Source organism: Alligator mississippiensis, chromosome 14 (genome assembly GCF_030867095.1).
Source record: "Alligator mississippiensis isolate rAllMis1 chromosome 14, rAllMis1, whole genome shotgun sequence".
Lineage (NCBI taxonomy): Eukaryota > Metazoa > Chordata > Crocodylia > Alligatoridae > Alligator > Alligator mississippiensis.
The window spans coordinates 29,914,888-29,931,612 of record NC_081837.1 but is presented as its reverse complement, the minus strand read 5'-3'; the positions used below and the strand labels follow the sequence as shown (position 1 = coordinate 29,931,612).

The following is a 16,725-nucleotide window of genomic DNA, read 5'->3' as shown; positions in this document are numbered from 1 at the left end:
AAATCTTCAGATTCAGATTCGGCCAAATCGAATCAGGGACAGTGATCTGAATCAACGAATGGAATCACTGGCCCTGATTCGGGCCAAATCCAAATTGAATAGGGCCCACTTCGCACACCCCTAGTCCCAGCCCAGCTCTGTAGCAGCAATGTTGGCTGCATGCCATTGTTATTGGTCCAGACTGGAGATGTACTCAGTGCCCCAGGCTGCAGCAGGGATGGAGCCTGTTGGCACTATAGAAAAGGTAAGTGGGGTGGAGGGGCAGGTGGTGGGTAGAGATAGAGGGGAATGGAGAGGTGGGTGCCCAAGGCCACAGGGAGCAGGGGCAGTACAGAGAAGAGAACAAGGGATGGGGGAAGGGAGGAGGGAGTTGGCACAAAAGGGGGGTAAGTGGTGGGGGCAGGCAGCAGGGGACAAACTGCATGCCTCCCCACACCCTCCACACTGCCTTCCCCCTACTGTCTATCCCCCACTGTGTACCCCATTACTGGCCCCTAACCACCTGCCTTACCATATGCCCCCCACCACTGCCTCCCTCATTACTGTCCCCCACATTGCCTGTTCCCGAACAGTGACTGGGCCAAAAAGCACAAAGTAAGGGGGGGGGGGGTGTATGTGTGGTGAGAAGGAAAGGGAAGAGAGTAGTAGTGACTGCCCTTGTTAGGACTCCTGATATCTGAAACCAGGTCTTCCATATGCACAGTCATGCTATAGCCACAGCCCTACTAGACAGCAGGCTCCACCAAACCAGTTCAACCTAAGCCAGGGGCAGGCAATTATTTCAGCTGGAGGGCCGCTTACTGAGTTTTGGCAAGCTGTCAAGGGCTGCATGGGTACCCCGCCCCTTGAAAGGTGCCCCACCCCCTGGTCAGCATCTGGTGACTGGAAGTCCCATCCCCTAACCCCTGACTTTGACAACCCATCACAGAACCCTCTGGGTTAAAATCCATGGGGAATACAGCACAGGTGACACAATGGTGGGAGTCTACTACAGACCTCCCACCCAAAGTCAAGAGCTTGACCAGGAGTTCACCAGGGAATTGTCTGAGGCCACATGCTCCCGGTTCGTGGTTGTCATGGGAGACTTCAATTACCCATCTCATGGGAAGAGCGCTCGGCTAAATCTGAGCGGTCACAAAGCTTCCTCTCGTGCGTGGATGACCTCTATCTGACTCAAGAAGTCTATGGGCCAATGCGAGATAAAGCGCTGCTCAACCTGATACTGGCAACCGGGGACAACCTAATCAGTGACCTAATGATCAATGGGAAGCTGGGCAACAGTGACCATGTGCTGATCACCTTCACCATCTGCCGTAAAGCTGGCAAGTCAGTCAGCAATACAGAAGTCCTTGACTTTAGGAAAGCAGACTTTGACAAGCTCAGGAGGCTTGTCGGCGAGGCCCTAAGGGACCACAGCCCCAAGGGGAGGAGAGTTCAGGAAGAGCGGTTGCTTCTCAAGGGAGCAATCCTTGATGCACAAGCTCAGCCTATTCTGTCTCAGAGGAAAGGCAGCAAAAGGGCACAGCAGCCCCCTTGGATCTCCAGGGAACTAGCGGACCTCCTGCGGCTAAAAAGAAAGGCCTACAAAGGATGGAGGACAGGATCCACCTCCAAGGAGGAATATTCCACACTGGTCTGGTCCTGCAAGGAGCGAACCAGAAAAGCCAAGGCTGCGATGGAACTCCAACTAGCTACAAGTATCAAGGACAATTAAAAGGCCTTTTTCAGATATGTGGGGAGCCGGAGGAAAAGCAAGGGCAAATTGGACCCCTGCTAAACCAGAAGGGACAACTGACAACCGAAGCCCAGGAAAAAGCCAACCTATTAAATGGGTACTTTGCATCAGTCTTTCATCAGTCCCATGGGACGCCCATGCCCATTACAGGACAGGGAGGCCCTCCAACAATGCTGACCTCATGAAGGAACACCTTGAGAGGCTGGACACCTTCAAGTCAGCTGGCCTTGACAATCTACACCCCAGGCTACTCAAGGAGCTGGCGAGCGTCATAGCCCAGCCCCTGGCACGGGCTTTCGAGAACTCCTGGCGCCCTGGTGAAGTGCCTGAAGATTGGAAGAAGGCCAATGTGGTACCTATCTTCAAGAAAGGGAGGAAAGTGGATCCAGCAAACTATAGACCCATCAGCCTGACCTCTATCCTGAGCAAGGTCTTGGAAAAGACTATCAAAGAGCCCATCCTTAACAGACTAGCTGACAGCAATATCCTGAGGGATACCCAGCATGAGTTTGTTGCGGGTAGGTCTTGCTTGACCAATCTCATTTCCTTCTACAACCAGGTGACCTATCACCTGGACAAGGGAGAGGAGATTGATGTCATATATCTTGACTTCAAAAAAGCCTTCAATCTGGTATCCCACGATCACCTCTTGGCAAAACTGGCCAACCATGGCCTTGGGTCCACCATGATCCGCTGACTGGGGAATTGGCTCCGTGGTTGGACCCAGAGGGTGGTGGTTGACATAAGACAATCATCATGGTGCCCTGTGACCAGTGGGGTCCCCCAAGGCTCTGTCCTTGGACCTATATTGTTCAACATCTTCATTAATGATGTAGGCATTGGAGTCACAAGCGGACTGGCCAAGTTCGCCAACAATACCAAACTCTGGGGTAAAGCATCCACACCTGAGGACAGGAGGGCAATCCAGGCTGACCGTGACAGGCTCATGAAATGGATGTGTCATGACCCAAAGGTATGATTTTGTGTGCGCTTCGGCACTAGAATTATCCCCATGGGATTACAGCTTCATTGCACAGTGGAGTTTTAATGCATAGAGAACCCGCATGCAAGGAAAAAGTTCCCACCACTTTGCAGCTGTCTTTGCAGGGAGCATTTCTCAAGTTGTGACAGAAATGCACGGTGCAAAGGATTTCCCACCACCCGTATACAAATTTGTTCCCCGCTATTGGCTAGTTCTAAATTATTCCCACGTGGCGGCTAGCGATTGGCCTGCTAGCCGTATAAGAGGCTTGAGCGGTTTCCGCCCAAGCTGAGGAGGACTCCACATCGATCTCGTGCTGACTCTGGGTACACAGCAGGGCAACAGAAACCTTGTGTGAGTTCCAGAGGAGTTCGGCGGCCTGATCCACCGCCCACCTCTTCTCGTCTTCGAACGAAAAAATTATAAGATGTATCTATGAGTTTCCATTTCGGTGGCGCGCTTGTCCAGGACATCCAGAGTTCTGTTTGCGTGGAGCCTAGCAAACTCCACGTGATTGTTCGTGTTCTTTTTGTTTGTAACCTCAACTCAAGCAAGTTTTCCAGCCTGCACCGCGACCATCCCGGTGTAAGTAAACAATCTTCAAATCTACCATTACGCGTCAGTGCCTAATTCTAGCTCAGCGCCCGCCCTCTCCAACCCGGCATGCCTGGGCTGCCAGCCACAGCCCGCGTGCAGCGCGACAAGGGCCGCGGATTCGCACCCGGCCCGCACAGGATGGGCAAGAACCTGATGGTGTTTAACACCAAAAAATGCAAGGTTCTCCACCTTGGGAGGAAAAACCTGCAGCATCCTTATAGGCTCGGTAGTGCTATACTGGCTAGCACTACGGATGAAAAGGACTTGGGGGTCATGACTGACCACAAGATGAACATGAGTCTTCATTGTGATGCAGCGGCTAGTAAAGCGAGCAAAATAAGATGCTTCTCAAGTAAATCCCGGGACGTCATTCTCCCGTTGTACTTGGCCTTGGTGAGGCCGCAGCTTGAGTATTGAGTCCAGTTTTGGGCTCCACAATTCAAAAAGGATGTGGAGAAGCTTGAGCGAGTCCAGAGAAGAGCCACACACATGATCAGAGGTCAGGAAAACAGACCTTATGACGACAGGCTGAGAGCTATGGGGCTCCTTAGCCTGGAAAAGCGCAGGCTCAGGGGCGATCTGATGGCCACCTATAAGTTTATCAGTGGTGTTCACCAGTATCTGGGGGAACGATTGTTCACCAGAGCGCCCCAAGGGCTGACAAGGTCGAATGGTTATAAACTCCAGAAAGACTGTGTCAGGCTGGACATAAGGAAGAACTTCTTTACTGTCCGAGCCCTCAAGGTCGGAATAGCCTGCCATCGGAGTTGGTTCAAGCACCCACATTGAATGACTTCAAGAGAAATTTGGATGTTTATCTTTCTGGGATCCTATGACCCCAGCTGACTTCCTCCCCCTTGGGCAAGGGGCTGGACTCAATGATCTTCCAAGGCCCCTTCCAGCCCTAATGTCTATGAAGTCTATGAAATCTATGAAACCAGAAAAATACCAAATTATATTCTAAAATGAAACATTTACAACATTGATTAATTTGATTTCAAAAACTATTTTTGTCCCAATTAACATGTGTTTGTGTAGTGTATGTAGAGGTGATTGCACAATAGCTTAAAATAAAGTCTTATGCTTGTATATTGGGGGGGTTGGGTACAGGTTTGTGGGGGGCTGTGGGTGTGTCTGTTGGGGTGGATAGGTGTGGGGGGTGGGTGTGGGGTGAGGGAGCATGTGGATATGTGGGGTGTGAGTGGGTATGGGGTTTGTGGGGGAATGTGTTGGGAAGGGTGGCTGGGGTGTGTGTGTGGGGGTCTGCATGTATGGCAGTGTGAGGGCAGTGTGGGTGCGTGTGTACAGTGGGGGGGCGTGAGGGACTCACCCTATGAACACACATACACACACTCTGTCCTTCCCTCCCTCTGTGCATGCACGCACGCACGCACGCACACACACACACCCCTTCTGCTCCTGGCCCCGGGGTACTGGCATGGGCCCCATGCTCCTGCGGTCTGGTGATGCAGTTGGGAGCCACGTAGTGCTAGAGCAGTGTCCAGGCAGGAAAGCAGGAAAATGGCTGGGGTGGGGTGGGGTGGGGTGGGGCAGGGCTGCTGGGTCCTGCTGCCCCTGGCTTCTGTCATCGACAGGCAGCCAAGAGCTCATAAATATTAATTTTCTAAAATTTTTAGAAGACCCTGTGGGCTGGATAGAATGGCGTGGTGGGCTGGATCTGGCTCATGGGCCATATTTTGCAACCCCCTCCCCACTCCCCTGCAGCCTAAGCCTCCTATTGATTCACTCAGGTCATTTAGCCCCTCACTGGGAACCTCTTGGCAGCTGGCCATGGTGCTTAATCTGCTGCTAGGTGGTGTTTTGCCCTGGGCTTTTCCCTGTGGGTGCAGAAGACCTGGGTTCAAATCCCAGGGGTCCTGACAGCCCTAAAACAGGAGAGTTCTTGTCTTATGTATTTATGCAGATATTTTCAGTTATGAAACTGTTTAATCCTTTTTCATTCTTAACAGCAAACCATCTCCTTTTAGCAGCTGATTACATACATGTCTTAGTTTTACTGGTGCCCCTCTCCTAGTGGTATAAGAGAGATAAAGGGAGCAGCTGATTTGCTTCTCTGTCATTCATTATGGCATCCCTCCTTCCCCTATACCACTCACCTTTTACCCCAATGAACAAATCTAACCCCTTTTAATCGTCCTAATACCAGGGATATGCCATGTCTCTAATAATTTCTGTTGCTTGTTTTGTGGACTATTCTCATTTCTGTCCAGCTGTTGGGTAATCAAAGATGAACTCAGCATGAGGCTCAATGAGGGTGTTTCTAAGATAGCCAAGACCAACATTTTACAGCACATTGATACTTCAAAGCCAATTCACTACTTTACAGACAGCTAATGTAAAGAAAGCCTGATTGTGGTTATTGAGGCCAGTAACTAAACATATTGCTGCATGCTGAGCATGCTGAAAGCAGTATGAAAGCCCCACTGGGAGCCCTGCTAAGAGAAAATTACAAGACTGGAACCTCATGGTCATAAGGGCATGTGTTGCTATTGCGAAGTCATTGCAGGTTGAGTAAGGGTGCCATCTGTGCAATCTACACTGCTAAAAAAACCCTGTGCTTCACCACCTCCGACACCAACAGCTTTCACTAAAAGTTTGGAATAGAAGTAAAATCAGGCTGATTGCCTGATTCCCTGCCTCTGCTACAATAGCTTCATTATGCACAGAAACAAAGAAGAGAACCACTTCCTAACTGCTTATACCTGGCTAACAAGATCCTTGTTTCCTCGGTTGAAAGAAGACACCTCCACTGGCCATTATGCCCAGAGATTCCCACAGAGGCAAATTAGACTTGAAAGGACAACTGATTCTATGGCAGCCTGCACTAAACAAGAATATTAGCACAAGCCTCATGGGGAGGCTACACATGGGAAATAGGACAGAGCCTTCAGAAATGCTGCACACCAACTCCTTGGCAGTTGTGCACTTCTCAGTCAGAATTCTTGTTCAGGATGGTAGATGCTGCTGAAATACCAACAATACAAGCCTGTCTACCCAAGAGATTTTGCTAGTGGTACTGGTAAAACTACCTTATAGAGACACACATTATCGAGTAGGGGAGGATTTTTCTGGCTTATTTTAAAGTATTTGTAAAAAAACACAAACTAAAAAATGGTTCCTTTTTTCCACAAAAATGTGTACATATACCAGTATGATGATAGTGCTTTAAACTCACACCCTAACTCAACACTCACCAGGCCTCAGCAGAGCAAGAAGAGTGTACAGAAGGCCATGTAAGACACAGACAGAAATGACAATTTTCACCCAATCTGACCTCTGAAAGTGCTCTACAACCACGACCAAACACAAGTGTATGGCTGCAGAGCACTGTAAAAAGGGCCTAAGGGTTGAATGAGTGTTCAGATGAAGATGCTCCAAAAAGGATTGCCTTCATTAATGTCTGTCTGCATGTGCTGGAAGCAAGCCTGGGCTGATGCAGATCAGCCTGCTCCCAAAGTTGTTTTCAGAATGGGAGAGGGGGAAGGGAGTGGAGGGGGGTCAGTCTGAGATTTTTTCAGCCAGCGCTGGAGGGTGGGGCAGGCAGATTGGAGCCTTGGATCTGAAGACAGGTGGGGAGAGGGGCATGGCTAGGGGAGAGTGGCTGCAGACTCACAGCCATTCCAAACTGCAGCTGAATTCCCCAACCCCTGGGACAAAACAGTGAACACCTGTTGGGTCTGGGGGACCACTGTAACTCATAGTGCTTCTTGCAAAGAGCTGAGTTCCAGCAGGAACCTGCACTTCTGTCTGCACCTATAGTTCTCTGGTTTGCGTGCTGTCAGCTAGGCCTGTGCAAAGCAGCTAATATTCGCTTCGGATTTGGATTCAGCCGATTCAGAGGACAGTGATTCGATTTGGTGATTGGGCGGGGGGGGGGGGAGGGTCGGGGGTCGAGGGGGCTTGTGTAGAGCCCCCCAAGCAGCATGGGGCAGTGGGGATTGCCCCCTGCCTGGCAGCACCCAGTGAGCACTGGGGCTTTTTTTTAAAGTACCGAGCTGGGGCAGGCAGGGGCAGCCATGGAGGGGCTGGGGGAGCTGGGGGGGAACAAGGGGGCTGGCAGGGGTCCCCCCATGGTCCCCTCCCCCAGCCCCTAGTACTTACCAGCTCCGAGTTCAGCTGAAGCTCCCTGCTGCAGCCACCAGGGCCTGCCTGAATCATCAAAGCTCTTCGAATCTTTGCTGAAGATTCAGAGAGCTTTGAATCAATTCGGACCTTTAAATTGGTCCCCTGATTCGATTCACATTTGGAGATTTGGCCACCAAATCAAGCTGAAACTCCTTCAAATCGAATCACCACCTGAAGCTTCACACATCCCTACTCTCAGCCTTTTCCACACTCTCCTGACAAGAGATAGGAAGTGGAATACTTTTGTAGGATCCCTTCTCTCAGGTTTCTCACATGCTGCAAGCAGCCAGCCAACAAAAACTTTCAAGTCTAGCCCTGGTTTACTGAGAAGAGAAGCAAGGAGATGCAATGAAACAGTTTAAATGAGACTAGCTTCAGAATCAGTTTTTAGCAACGAATGAAGGCAGGTTAATGAATATCATTAGGCAGCCAGGTAACTCAGATGCCTTGTGCCTGTAGTCCCTGGTACCTTAACCTCTTTTGCAAACAGACACCAATTATGTTTTGGTGCCTCGTCCCACTGCACACACAGCTGACTGGGAAGTATCAGAAGCAGAGTATTCCTCCAGCCAGGGATCCCAGCAAATACTTGCTGAGATCCAGGTGATTTGGGGAGCATAAAAAGGGAAGAAGGGATTCAAAGAACTTGTTAATAGTTCTATTTCTGCGTCTCAGACATCCTCAGGTAGTAGCAATTAACTTTGGCTTTCAGGCCACCTACAACCACCAACCACGTGGGCCAGAATGCGGGAGGCGGGCAGAAGGAAGGGGGAATTTCCCAGGCTATCCTGGCTTTACTAATTTTTTTAAGGTAGAGTAGCTCTGATTTCTCAAGCCTGCTAGAATGAGTCTTCACATTGCAGTCCTGAGATGAAAAGTGTCTGCAGAATTGTGTACTAATCATGTACAAAAACACCCAATCTCCTCTAGCCTGGGGCACAGTTTATGCTGACAAATGCATCAAACCAGAGTGAAAGGACAGGAATTCTAGAGCTGCACAACAAGAACAGCTACAGAGTCTCCCATTTCAAGGCAGCTGAAATCTCAAGGGAAAGAAAAAAGCTGAAGACATCTATCCTCTGCAGTGAAACAGAGCCTGGGCTCCACAAGCAATTTATGCAGAAAGAGAATTTGAAAAGCCCCAGGCATCCTGGCTTTGTGGTTTCTTAATAAGCACATTGCTAATAAATTAATTATCTGGCAGATTATATCCCTCTGGTTCAATATAAATCTCATTCCTTCACCAGAGGCTTTCCAAAAGAATGCAGAGCAGCATAAACTAGCTGAACAGACTTGAAACCTGCTTGCTGCTGAAAATCAGTGGGACCAAAGGCAACAGAGGAGGGCTCTCCAGCATAACAGCAACCAGCTCTGTTACCTAGAGCTAATTAGGCAAATGATGCTTCTCATTTGGTATTTTATTTTCATTTTTAGATTTGTCTATGCCAAGACGCATTTATGGATCTAACACAAGTACAACTCAGCCATGGATATGCGCCAGAGTAAACCATCCAGCAAGGGATGCAGAAGGTTGCTGGTGTGTCACCCCAGGAAAGAATAATGCCAGGCCTAAAATTTGTTCAGGCCCCTCCTTCAGCACACAGTTTGATTCTTCAAATAGAAAATTCACAGTGGGAGCATCTACATATTCCTATTAATGCATAGGAATAAGATCCAGAGATTATTGCTCCAGAAATTATTGTTGCTGGGTGCACATCTGCATGTGCGCCCAGGATCACAGGACACTGAGCTGGGGCAGAGCAGTCCCGGATGACAGAGGGCCTCATGGGTCAGCCAGCCAGCCCAAGGCTGCTCCCCCTGGCTCAACATGCTGTGGAGAGGCTGGCTGGGGTATGAGGGTGCTTCAGCACGGGGTAACTGTCAGGCAGCCCCCACTGAAGCACTCGTAAATATAAGTAAATACTATCCTGCTGTGGAGTAAAAAACTCTGCAGCAACGCATGTGTAGACACTGGAGGGGCTGGCTGGGGCACTGGATGGGCAGCCTCCTGCTTAAGAGGAACAGGTACAGGCAGCCCCATGCAGGCTGCAAGCGGCTGCAGCATGGGATGCCAGGCACGGGGCAGGTGAGGAGCCACTTCCCCCCACCCCTGCACTCAGCACCACCTTGTAACCTGGCCCCACTGCCAGCCTGGGCCCCATGCCGGCTCTGGCCTCGCCCGTCGGGACTGCATGTGTGGTGGCAGCAGCTGCGGCCCTCCACTTGCCATGCCAGGCACTGTTTGCCACCACCATCTCTGGGCTGCCCAGCGTGTGAACTCCAGGAAGGCAGCAGCAGCAAACACTGCCCATTGCGGCAAGTGGGGGAGCCATAGCTGCTGCCACTGATGGGCGAGCCCAGAGCTGGCTTGGAGCCTAGCCTGGCAGTGGGGCTGGGTTACAAGCTGGTGCTGAGCACGAGGAAAGGTGGCTCCTCGCTCGCCCCGTGGCCAGCGCCCTGTGCTGTAGCCGCATGTAGCCCGTGTGGGGCTGCCTGTGCCTGATCCAGACAGCCCCGCGTGGGCTGCGAGCACCTGCAGCAGGGAGCACTGGCCACGGGGTGGGAGAGGGGTTGCTTTTCCCCACTCTCAGTACCAGCTTCTTCCCTGCTGGCGGGCAGGGGGTCGGGGCTGGGGGAGCACTGGGTGTGAGTGCACGGGAAGCCAGCCAGAGCACAGGGCCCGCACTGGTGTCCCAGGGCTAGTGCCGGCGGGGCCCAGAGCAGGGTGGCAGGAGCGCGGGGTCCCAGCTGACAGGGGCTCTAGGAAGCCAGGCCAGCTCCCCTCTCTCCCTGCTAGTGCAGCCCAGCCTGGCTCCACAGACGCCTGCCAGCCTGTCCCCACTTTGGGGCCCCACCAGTGCTGGCCCTGGGACATTGGTCCTAAGACATTGGGACATTGGTCCCAAGATGGTGACCAGGGGACAGGGCATCTGTCAAGGGGCAGGGCTACCCATGTGGCTCTCAACAGCCTGCCAAAACTGGATAAGTGCCCCTCCACCCGAAATAATTGCCCTTCCCTAGTCTATAATCTACTGTTACCTATTAGACCCTTTGCCACCAACCTGACCAGGCCACTGAAATAGCAGCTCTGAAACTGCTAGGAAATTTAATCCACTTGAGATCTTACTCTCTGTAAAATTTCTGCCCTATCCTTACCACAACAGCAATGTCCTCTTTTGGTGCAAAATAGAAATGCAATCCTGCTGTTCTCTGCATAAACACCACATGCCCCCAGAGGCTGCGGGGGCATGGCGACTGCCCACAGGCAGCGGTGGTAGCAGGGGTGTAGTAGTGGGGAGCTCCCACAGCTGGTAGTGGGGGGCAGTGGTGAGTGCTGACTGGCAGTTGGCGACCACCTGCGGACACTGCCAGGAGTGTTGGCAGCGGCCAACAGCAATTGGCAACTGCCCACAGACACCGGCGGTGGTGGGGGTGGGGAAGAGGGGCAGGGGGAGGCGTGATAAGCAGCAACTGCCTGGTGCTTCTTTCAGAGGGTTCACTGCCAATCTCATGGGGTGCATCTGCACCTGCATACACCCCCTACACGTCACCAATGCCCCCCCCACCCCAAATGGTGCAAGCACCTGCTCTGGACACTTTTAAGAAACACTTGGATGCCTATCTTGCTGGGATCATTTGACCCCAGCTGACTTCCTGCCCCTTGGGCAAGGGGCCAGACTTGATGATCTTGCGAGGTCCCTTCCAGCCCTTATGTCTATGAAAATAAGTCAGCAGTGAGCTGCATGGAAGCTTCTCCTCAGCCCTCAAATGATTTGTAAAGCTACATTATAAAAGGAACGGATGTCAGGGTCCTTGGAAATGTGTTCTGACCTAACTGTCCATAAAGCTCTGTTGTGCTCAGCAGGGACATGAAACATGCTCACTACACATTTATCATTAGAAATTCTGTGTAAATTAGATTCAAGATGCCAGATGCCAAAACAACTCTTTCATTTTGCTACAAATAAACTAAAAACCACCATCCCTCCATAATGCAGCATTAACCATTCACACTTTTGGTTATGTTTAGAAATAGTCCCAGAAGGCAAAGTTCAAATCTGTTCTCAAAGTTCAGGGTGTCCCAACTTGGAAACTTATTCAGGAATATCTTCAGTTACCTCAGGACAGCGGTGAAGCATTTCTGGAGTCATTACACATCAAACAGTGACAACAAAGAGAGATTAATGATTTCTGGGAGCTTGCATCTTGAGGGAATCTTGCTCTGGCTAAGAATAGACAGTGAAAAAAGCCCAAGTCTGCATTGATTCAGTCTTTGCCAGTTTGTCTAAACTGAAAGGATTGAATCAATAATCAAATGAGCAGACAATCACTTTTGATTGAGGAAATGCAGCCACATGTCTGCAGCAGTTCAAGCCAGAAGCCAGGGGGCACTAAAGCACTCCTGCCAGCCACTGCCAAAAGGAAGAAAGAAGCCCTCCAAAACTCTCCCCCCCCCCCCCCCGATTCATGCGATGCTGAATTCATAAAAGCTTGAACAAGGATAGAAGAAACTGAAGAACTACACAGCTTGGTGGTGTGTTTACTTCCTCTTCCTGCTGCCCCCGAGGTCTCCGGGATTTACAGTCCGCAATCACAGCAGCAGGACTCTGCAGGGTTGCTCATCACTTCTTCTTCTTGCTTTCAGGTGCCTCTGGGACTTGTAGTCCACAGTTCCAGCCAGCAGTAAATAAGCAGGGCAGGGCAACTCCATATTTGGGGAAGGAGAGTTTAACCCCCCTCCTTGGCCCCACACCCCAGCTGCGGCCTGCCTGGGGGAGCCAGTGAGCCATCCCTCACTGCTCCAGATAAGGAGCAGAGGGGCAGGACCAGCCCTGCTTTCTGGAGCAGACAGCACATCCTAGCCCAGGGCTGCAAAGCATAATGGGATGCTGGGGGACTCTGATTTAACTTGAACCAGGAAGGGATCTGAGACAGAAGTTTCATAAACCAGTTTGACCTAAATCAGTTTGATACTACATTCAACCAGGACTCCAAGATCCCTTTCCGCTTCCGTGCCACCAAGCAGGTCATTTCCTAGGCTGTAGGTGTGCTGGACATTTTCCTCCCTAGGTGCAGCACTTTGCACTTCTCCTTGTTGAACTGCATTCTGTTGTTTTCTGCCCATTTGTCCAACCTGTCCAGGTCTGCTTGTAGCTGTTCCCTGCCCTCCGGCGTGTCCACTTCTCCCCAGTTTTGTGTCATCTGCAAACTTGGACAGAGTACACTTCACTCCCTCGTCCAAGTCGCTGATGAAGACATTGAAGAGTATCGGTCCAAGGACCAAGCCCTGTGGGACCCCACTGCCCACACCCTTCCAGGTTGAAACCTACCCATCCACTACGACTCTCTGAGTGCAACCCTCTAGCCAATTCGCCACCCACTGGACCGTGTAGTCATCTAAGTCACAGCCTCTCAACTTGTTCACCAGTATGGGGTGGGATACCGTATTGAAGGCCTTCCTGAAGTCTAAATATACGACATCCACCCCTACTCCTGCGTCCAGGCGTTTTGTAACCTGGTCATAAAAAGAGACTAGATTGGTCAGGCATGATCTGCCTGCTACGAACCCGTGCTGGTTTCCCCTCAGCATAATTTGTCCTGCCGGGCTCTCGCAAATGTGAGCCTTGATAATTTTTTCAAAGACTTTACCAAGGATGGAGGTGAGACTGACTGGCCTATAGTTGCCCGGGTCCTCCTTCCTCCCCTTCTTGAAAATGGGGACCACATTGGCCCTTTTCTAGTCCTCCGGGACTTGGCCCGTGCACCACGAGCATTCAAATATTCCCGCCAGTGGCTCTGCAATGATGTCGGCCAGTGCCTTCAGTACCTTCGGATGGAGCTCATCCGGGCCTGCTGACTTAAAGGCATCCAGTTCCTCCAAGTGACTCTGCACCACCTCAGGGTCTACACATGGAAGTCTGGCGCCTTGCTGCTGCCTCTCTACAATCCCAGTGAGAGACTTGTCTTGCCCCTCATTTAGGAACAACTGAGGCAAAGAACTTGTTGAGGAGTTCAGCCTTGTCCCCCCTGTCCGTCACCAATTGCTTCTGCCCATTTAGTAGGGGTCCTATTCCTCCCTGGGCCTTCCTTTTACTCCCTATATATCTAAAAAACAATTTCTTGTTATCCTTTACTTGGGATGCCATCCTCAGCTCCATGGTAGCTTTGGCCCATCTAACTGCCTCCCTACAAGCGTGAGCAGAGGAGGTATACTCCTCTTTGGTGATCTCTCCCTGTTTCCACTTTTTATGTGCCCCCCCTCTGGCCCATAGGCTGCCCTGGATTCCTCTGGTCAGCCAAGGAAGCCTCCTGGCCCCTTTCCCTCTTTTTCCTCGCATCAGGATCGTCTCCCAGTACTCGGGAACCAGCAGCAGGAAGGAGAGGATCCAGGCACACGTGTCCCGCATGCACATGTGCCCCCTTACTAACTCACTGACCAGAGGCGGAAGCAGCAACAGCAGCAGCAGAGGAATCAGCAGCGGGGGCAGCAACAGCTGATCCCCTGAAGGTAAGTGGGGCGGAGGGAACCGGCACAGCTGAACTGGATCTGGAAGGGAAGCCCCCTGGGTCCCTTATAGCTGAGCTGGTAGGGAGCCGTGCTCCTGAGCCGCGCAGCATGAACAGAGCGTGCAAACAGGCGCGCTCTGTAAGAGCGCGCCGGCGTTTGCGCAGACGTTCGTGCCGGCAGGCGAGCAGGAAGGGCCAGGAGAGAGACTCCTGTACAGGAGGGCCGGGGGGGGGGGGGGGGGGGGCAGAGATTGGGGGCCCCCACACCTGTCTGGCAGGAGCCCGTCTTAGGGCTCTGGAGGCGCAGGTGAGGGAGCTCCGGGAGGAGGTTGGCAGGCTGAGGAGGATCAGGGAGGCAGAGGATGAAATTGACAGCTATTTCCTTTCCCTGCAGGCCCAGGCACCCAAGGAAGAAGCACCCCGGGGAGTGCCCTCCACAGCAGAGTGGCAGATGGTCACATCCAGGACCGGAGCTGCTCGCAGCAAACTGGTACCAGTTCCTCCAGTCCGACTAGAGAACAGGTACGAGGCCCTGGCGACCGTGCAGGAGATGGAAGGAGAGGAGGAAACCTCTGGGCAGGAAGCAACACCACATTCTCCACACTCCTAACAGGTCGAGAGATCCAAGCGGACCCAGAGGAGGAGGCGATGAGTGATCGTCATAGGCGACTCCATCCTGAGAGGTACAGAAGGGTCCATCTGTCGCCAGGACCCCTCAACACGAGAGGTCTACTGCCTGCCCAGAGCAAAGATTCGGGATGTGACGGAAGTAATCCAGGCCATGATTCAGCCCACCCATGGTCCTAGTCCATGTGGGTACTAATGATGCGGCCAGGAGAAGCCCTGATCACCTGATGACGGACTACAGTGCTCTGGGCGGCGTGCTGAGGGAGATCGGTGCACAGGTGGTATTTTCTTCCATCCTACCAGTGAGCAGACGTGGAAGAAGACATGAAAACTGCATTAGAGACACTGACTGGCGGCTTCTGCAATGGTGTCTCGAGACAGGCTTCGGCTTCCTGGACAATGACCCGCACTTCACAATGAGGGACATGCTCAGTTGGGATGGGCTTCACCTGTCCCCCAAAGGTAAGCATGTGTTCTGTTCTAGATTGGCAGATCTCCTCTGGCAGGCTTTAAACTAGGCTCATCAGGGAGGAGGGGAAGATGAGGGCGGGGGAAGCTGTGGACCACCAAACAATGTGGCACCCACAAGGACAGCCCAGCCTGAAGAAGGAGAACATTGGGAACCTGCAAGCCATGGGGCGGCCAGCAGTACAGCACAGGTAAGCAATAAGCAGGTAAGAAATAAGGGGCCCCTTGGGATTTGGAGCTGGGGGGCAGCAAAGGCACCAGTCACAGGGCTCAAGTGCCTATATACTAATGCTAGGAGCATGGGGAACAAGCAAGATGAACTAGCTTGTTCTCCTTCTCTCTAAAGGAGAATCCATTTTTAAAGTTTGTTGATCCATTTTTTAGAGTTTGTTCATGACCTTTTCATATATTCTCATGACACACTTTTGGGTCTCAATCCACGGGTTGCGAAATGCTGATCGAAGTTATGTAGTTTTTTTTAAGCAATGCAGTTTAGATCGGTGTGTTTCAGTGCCAGACAAGAATGTTAATGTAATGATCATAAAGCTTCCTCCTCTTCAGGTGTTAATGTTAGATTCACAGGAATAAGTTATCAAAAGTTGGCATGAGCCTACCATTTTAATAGATATCTGGTCAGTTTCTAAACTCAGTCACAAAAATCCATGCTAAATCTGGTCATATTTATCAGCATACATCTGCTTGAAAGGCAACTGTGCTGCAAACAGTACCTTACAAGGGTGGGCTAGGGCTACTTTTTATGAGTAAGAAGGCATGGAGGCACTGAGCACATATGCACCCACAACCTTGGAATAATTTTGGTGGAAAGCAACATCAATAGACGTAGTTCATTTGAAATCAACTCCTCATAATCCACCTGACCTATAAAGGGTCTAACTGTACTTGGCACTACCAAATTACATGGAAATAATCTGCGATGTGACAGAACTGCAGCAGTGAACAGGTTCTGCAAGTGGCCAGGATTTACAGAACCTTCATTCCAAACTACTACCCAAAAAACTATGAGGAGCAAGAGAGATTACCAGCACTGACCTACAGTGCTCAGACATTCGGAAGGGAGGCGCAGCCATCAGAATCTTTATGGGAACCAGCATAATCTCCAACCACATTGTCACGAGCTGTGCAAAGCCTCAACACTGAATTGGCAGCCAGGCGGGAATACACTGCAAGTCCAACCAAAGTTCTGAGCGTGGACTCCTATTCCTGTGTCTGATGTTTTTTCCAGGTGTATCTCAGGAAAACAGCATTCAGAGAAAGGGAAACCATGCCTGTTGCTTCGTCTTCTTTTAACGGGAAGATGCAAACGTTTGGTATCTTTGTGTTTCTTTAGCGAGGGCTGCTTGTGCTCCCACATTGCACACTACAAAGGAGATCTGGTCTTGGCCCCTGCCCTGATAATATTAGCACTTTGTTCCCTGCCTGTAACTTGGCCTACCTTTTGCCTTTTTAAACAGCACCAACACATTTGAAAGTAGCAGGATGGTGGACTTAATTTCACACAGACAAACCAGCTCTGAGTTTCTCTCTCTAAAGTCCACTTTTGTGACTTAAACCACAAAATGTTCTATTCATGCAACTCCAAGATTATGACAAAAGCAGAAATCTGGTGTCAGCTGGAATTGATAACAATAATGTCTATGCCAGT

At 51.1% G+C, this 16,725-nt stretch overlaps 1 protein-coding gene across 3 annotated transcripts in view; it reads right to left on the bottom strand.

Annotated features, from left to right (window-relative positions):
* STX1A (syntaxin 1A) overlaps window positions 1-16,725 on the bottom strand; it is a 303,668-nt gene that overhangs the window by 222,889 nt on the left and 64,054 nt on the right. Inside the window, exon 1 of one of the 3 annotated variants that reach the window (XM_059717358.1) lies at window positions 7,437-7,528. The exons of 1 other annotated variant lie outside the window; for it this stretch is intronic. In XM_059717358.1, coding sequence (XP_059573341.1) covers window positions 7,437-7,493 — 57 coding nt within the window. In that variant the 5' untranslated portion in view covers window positions 7,494-7,528. Of the gene's footprint in view, window positions 1-7,436; window positions 7,529-16,725 lie in introns of those variants that run through there. One more of the 3 variants, XM_059717359.1, reaches the window with a different exon arrangement.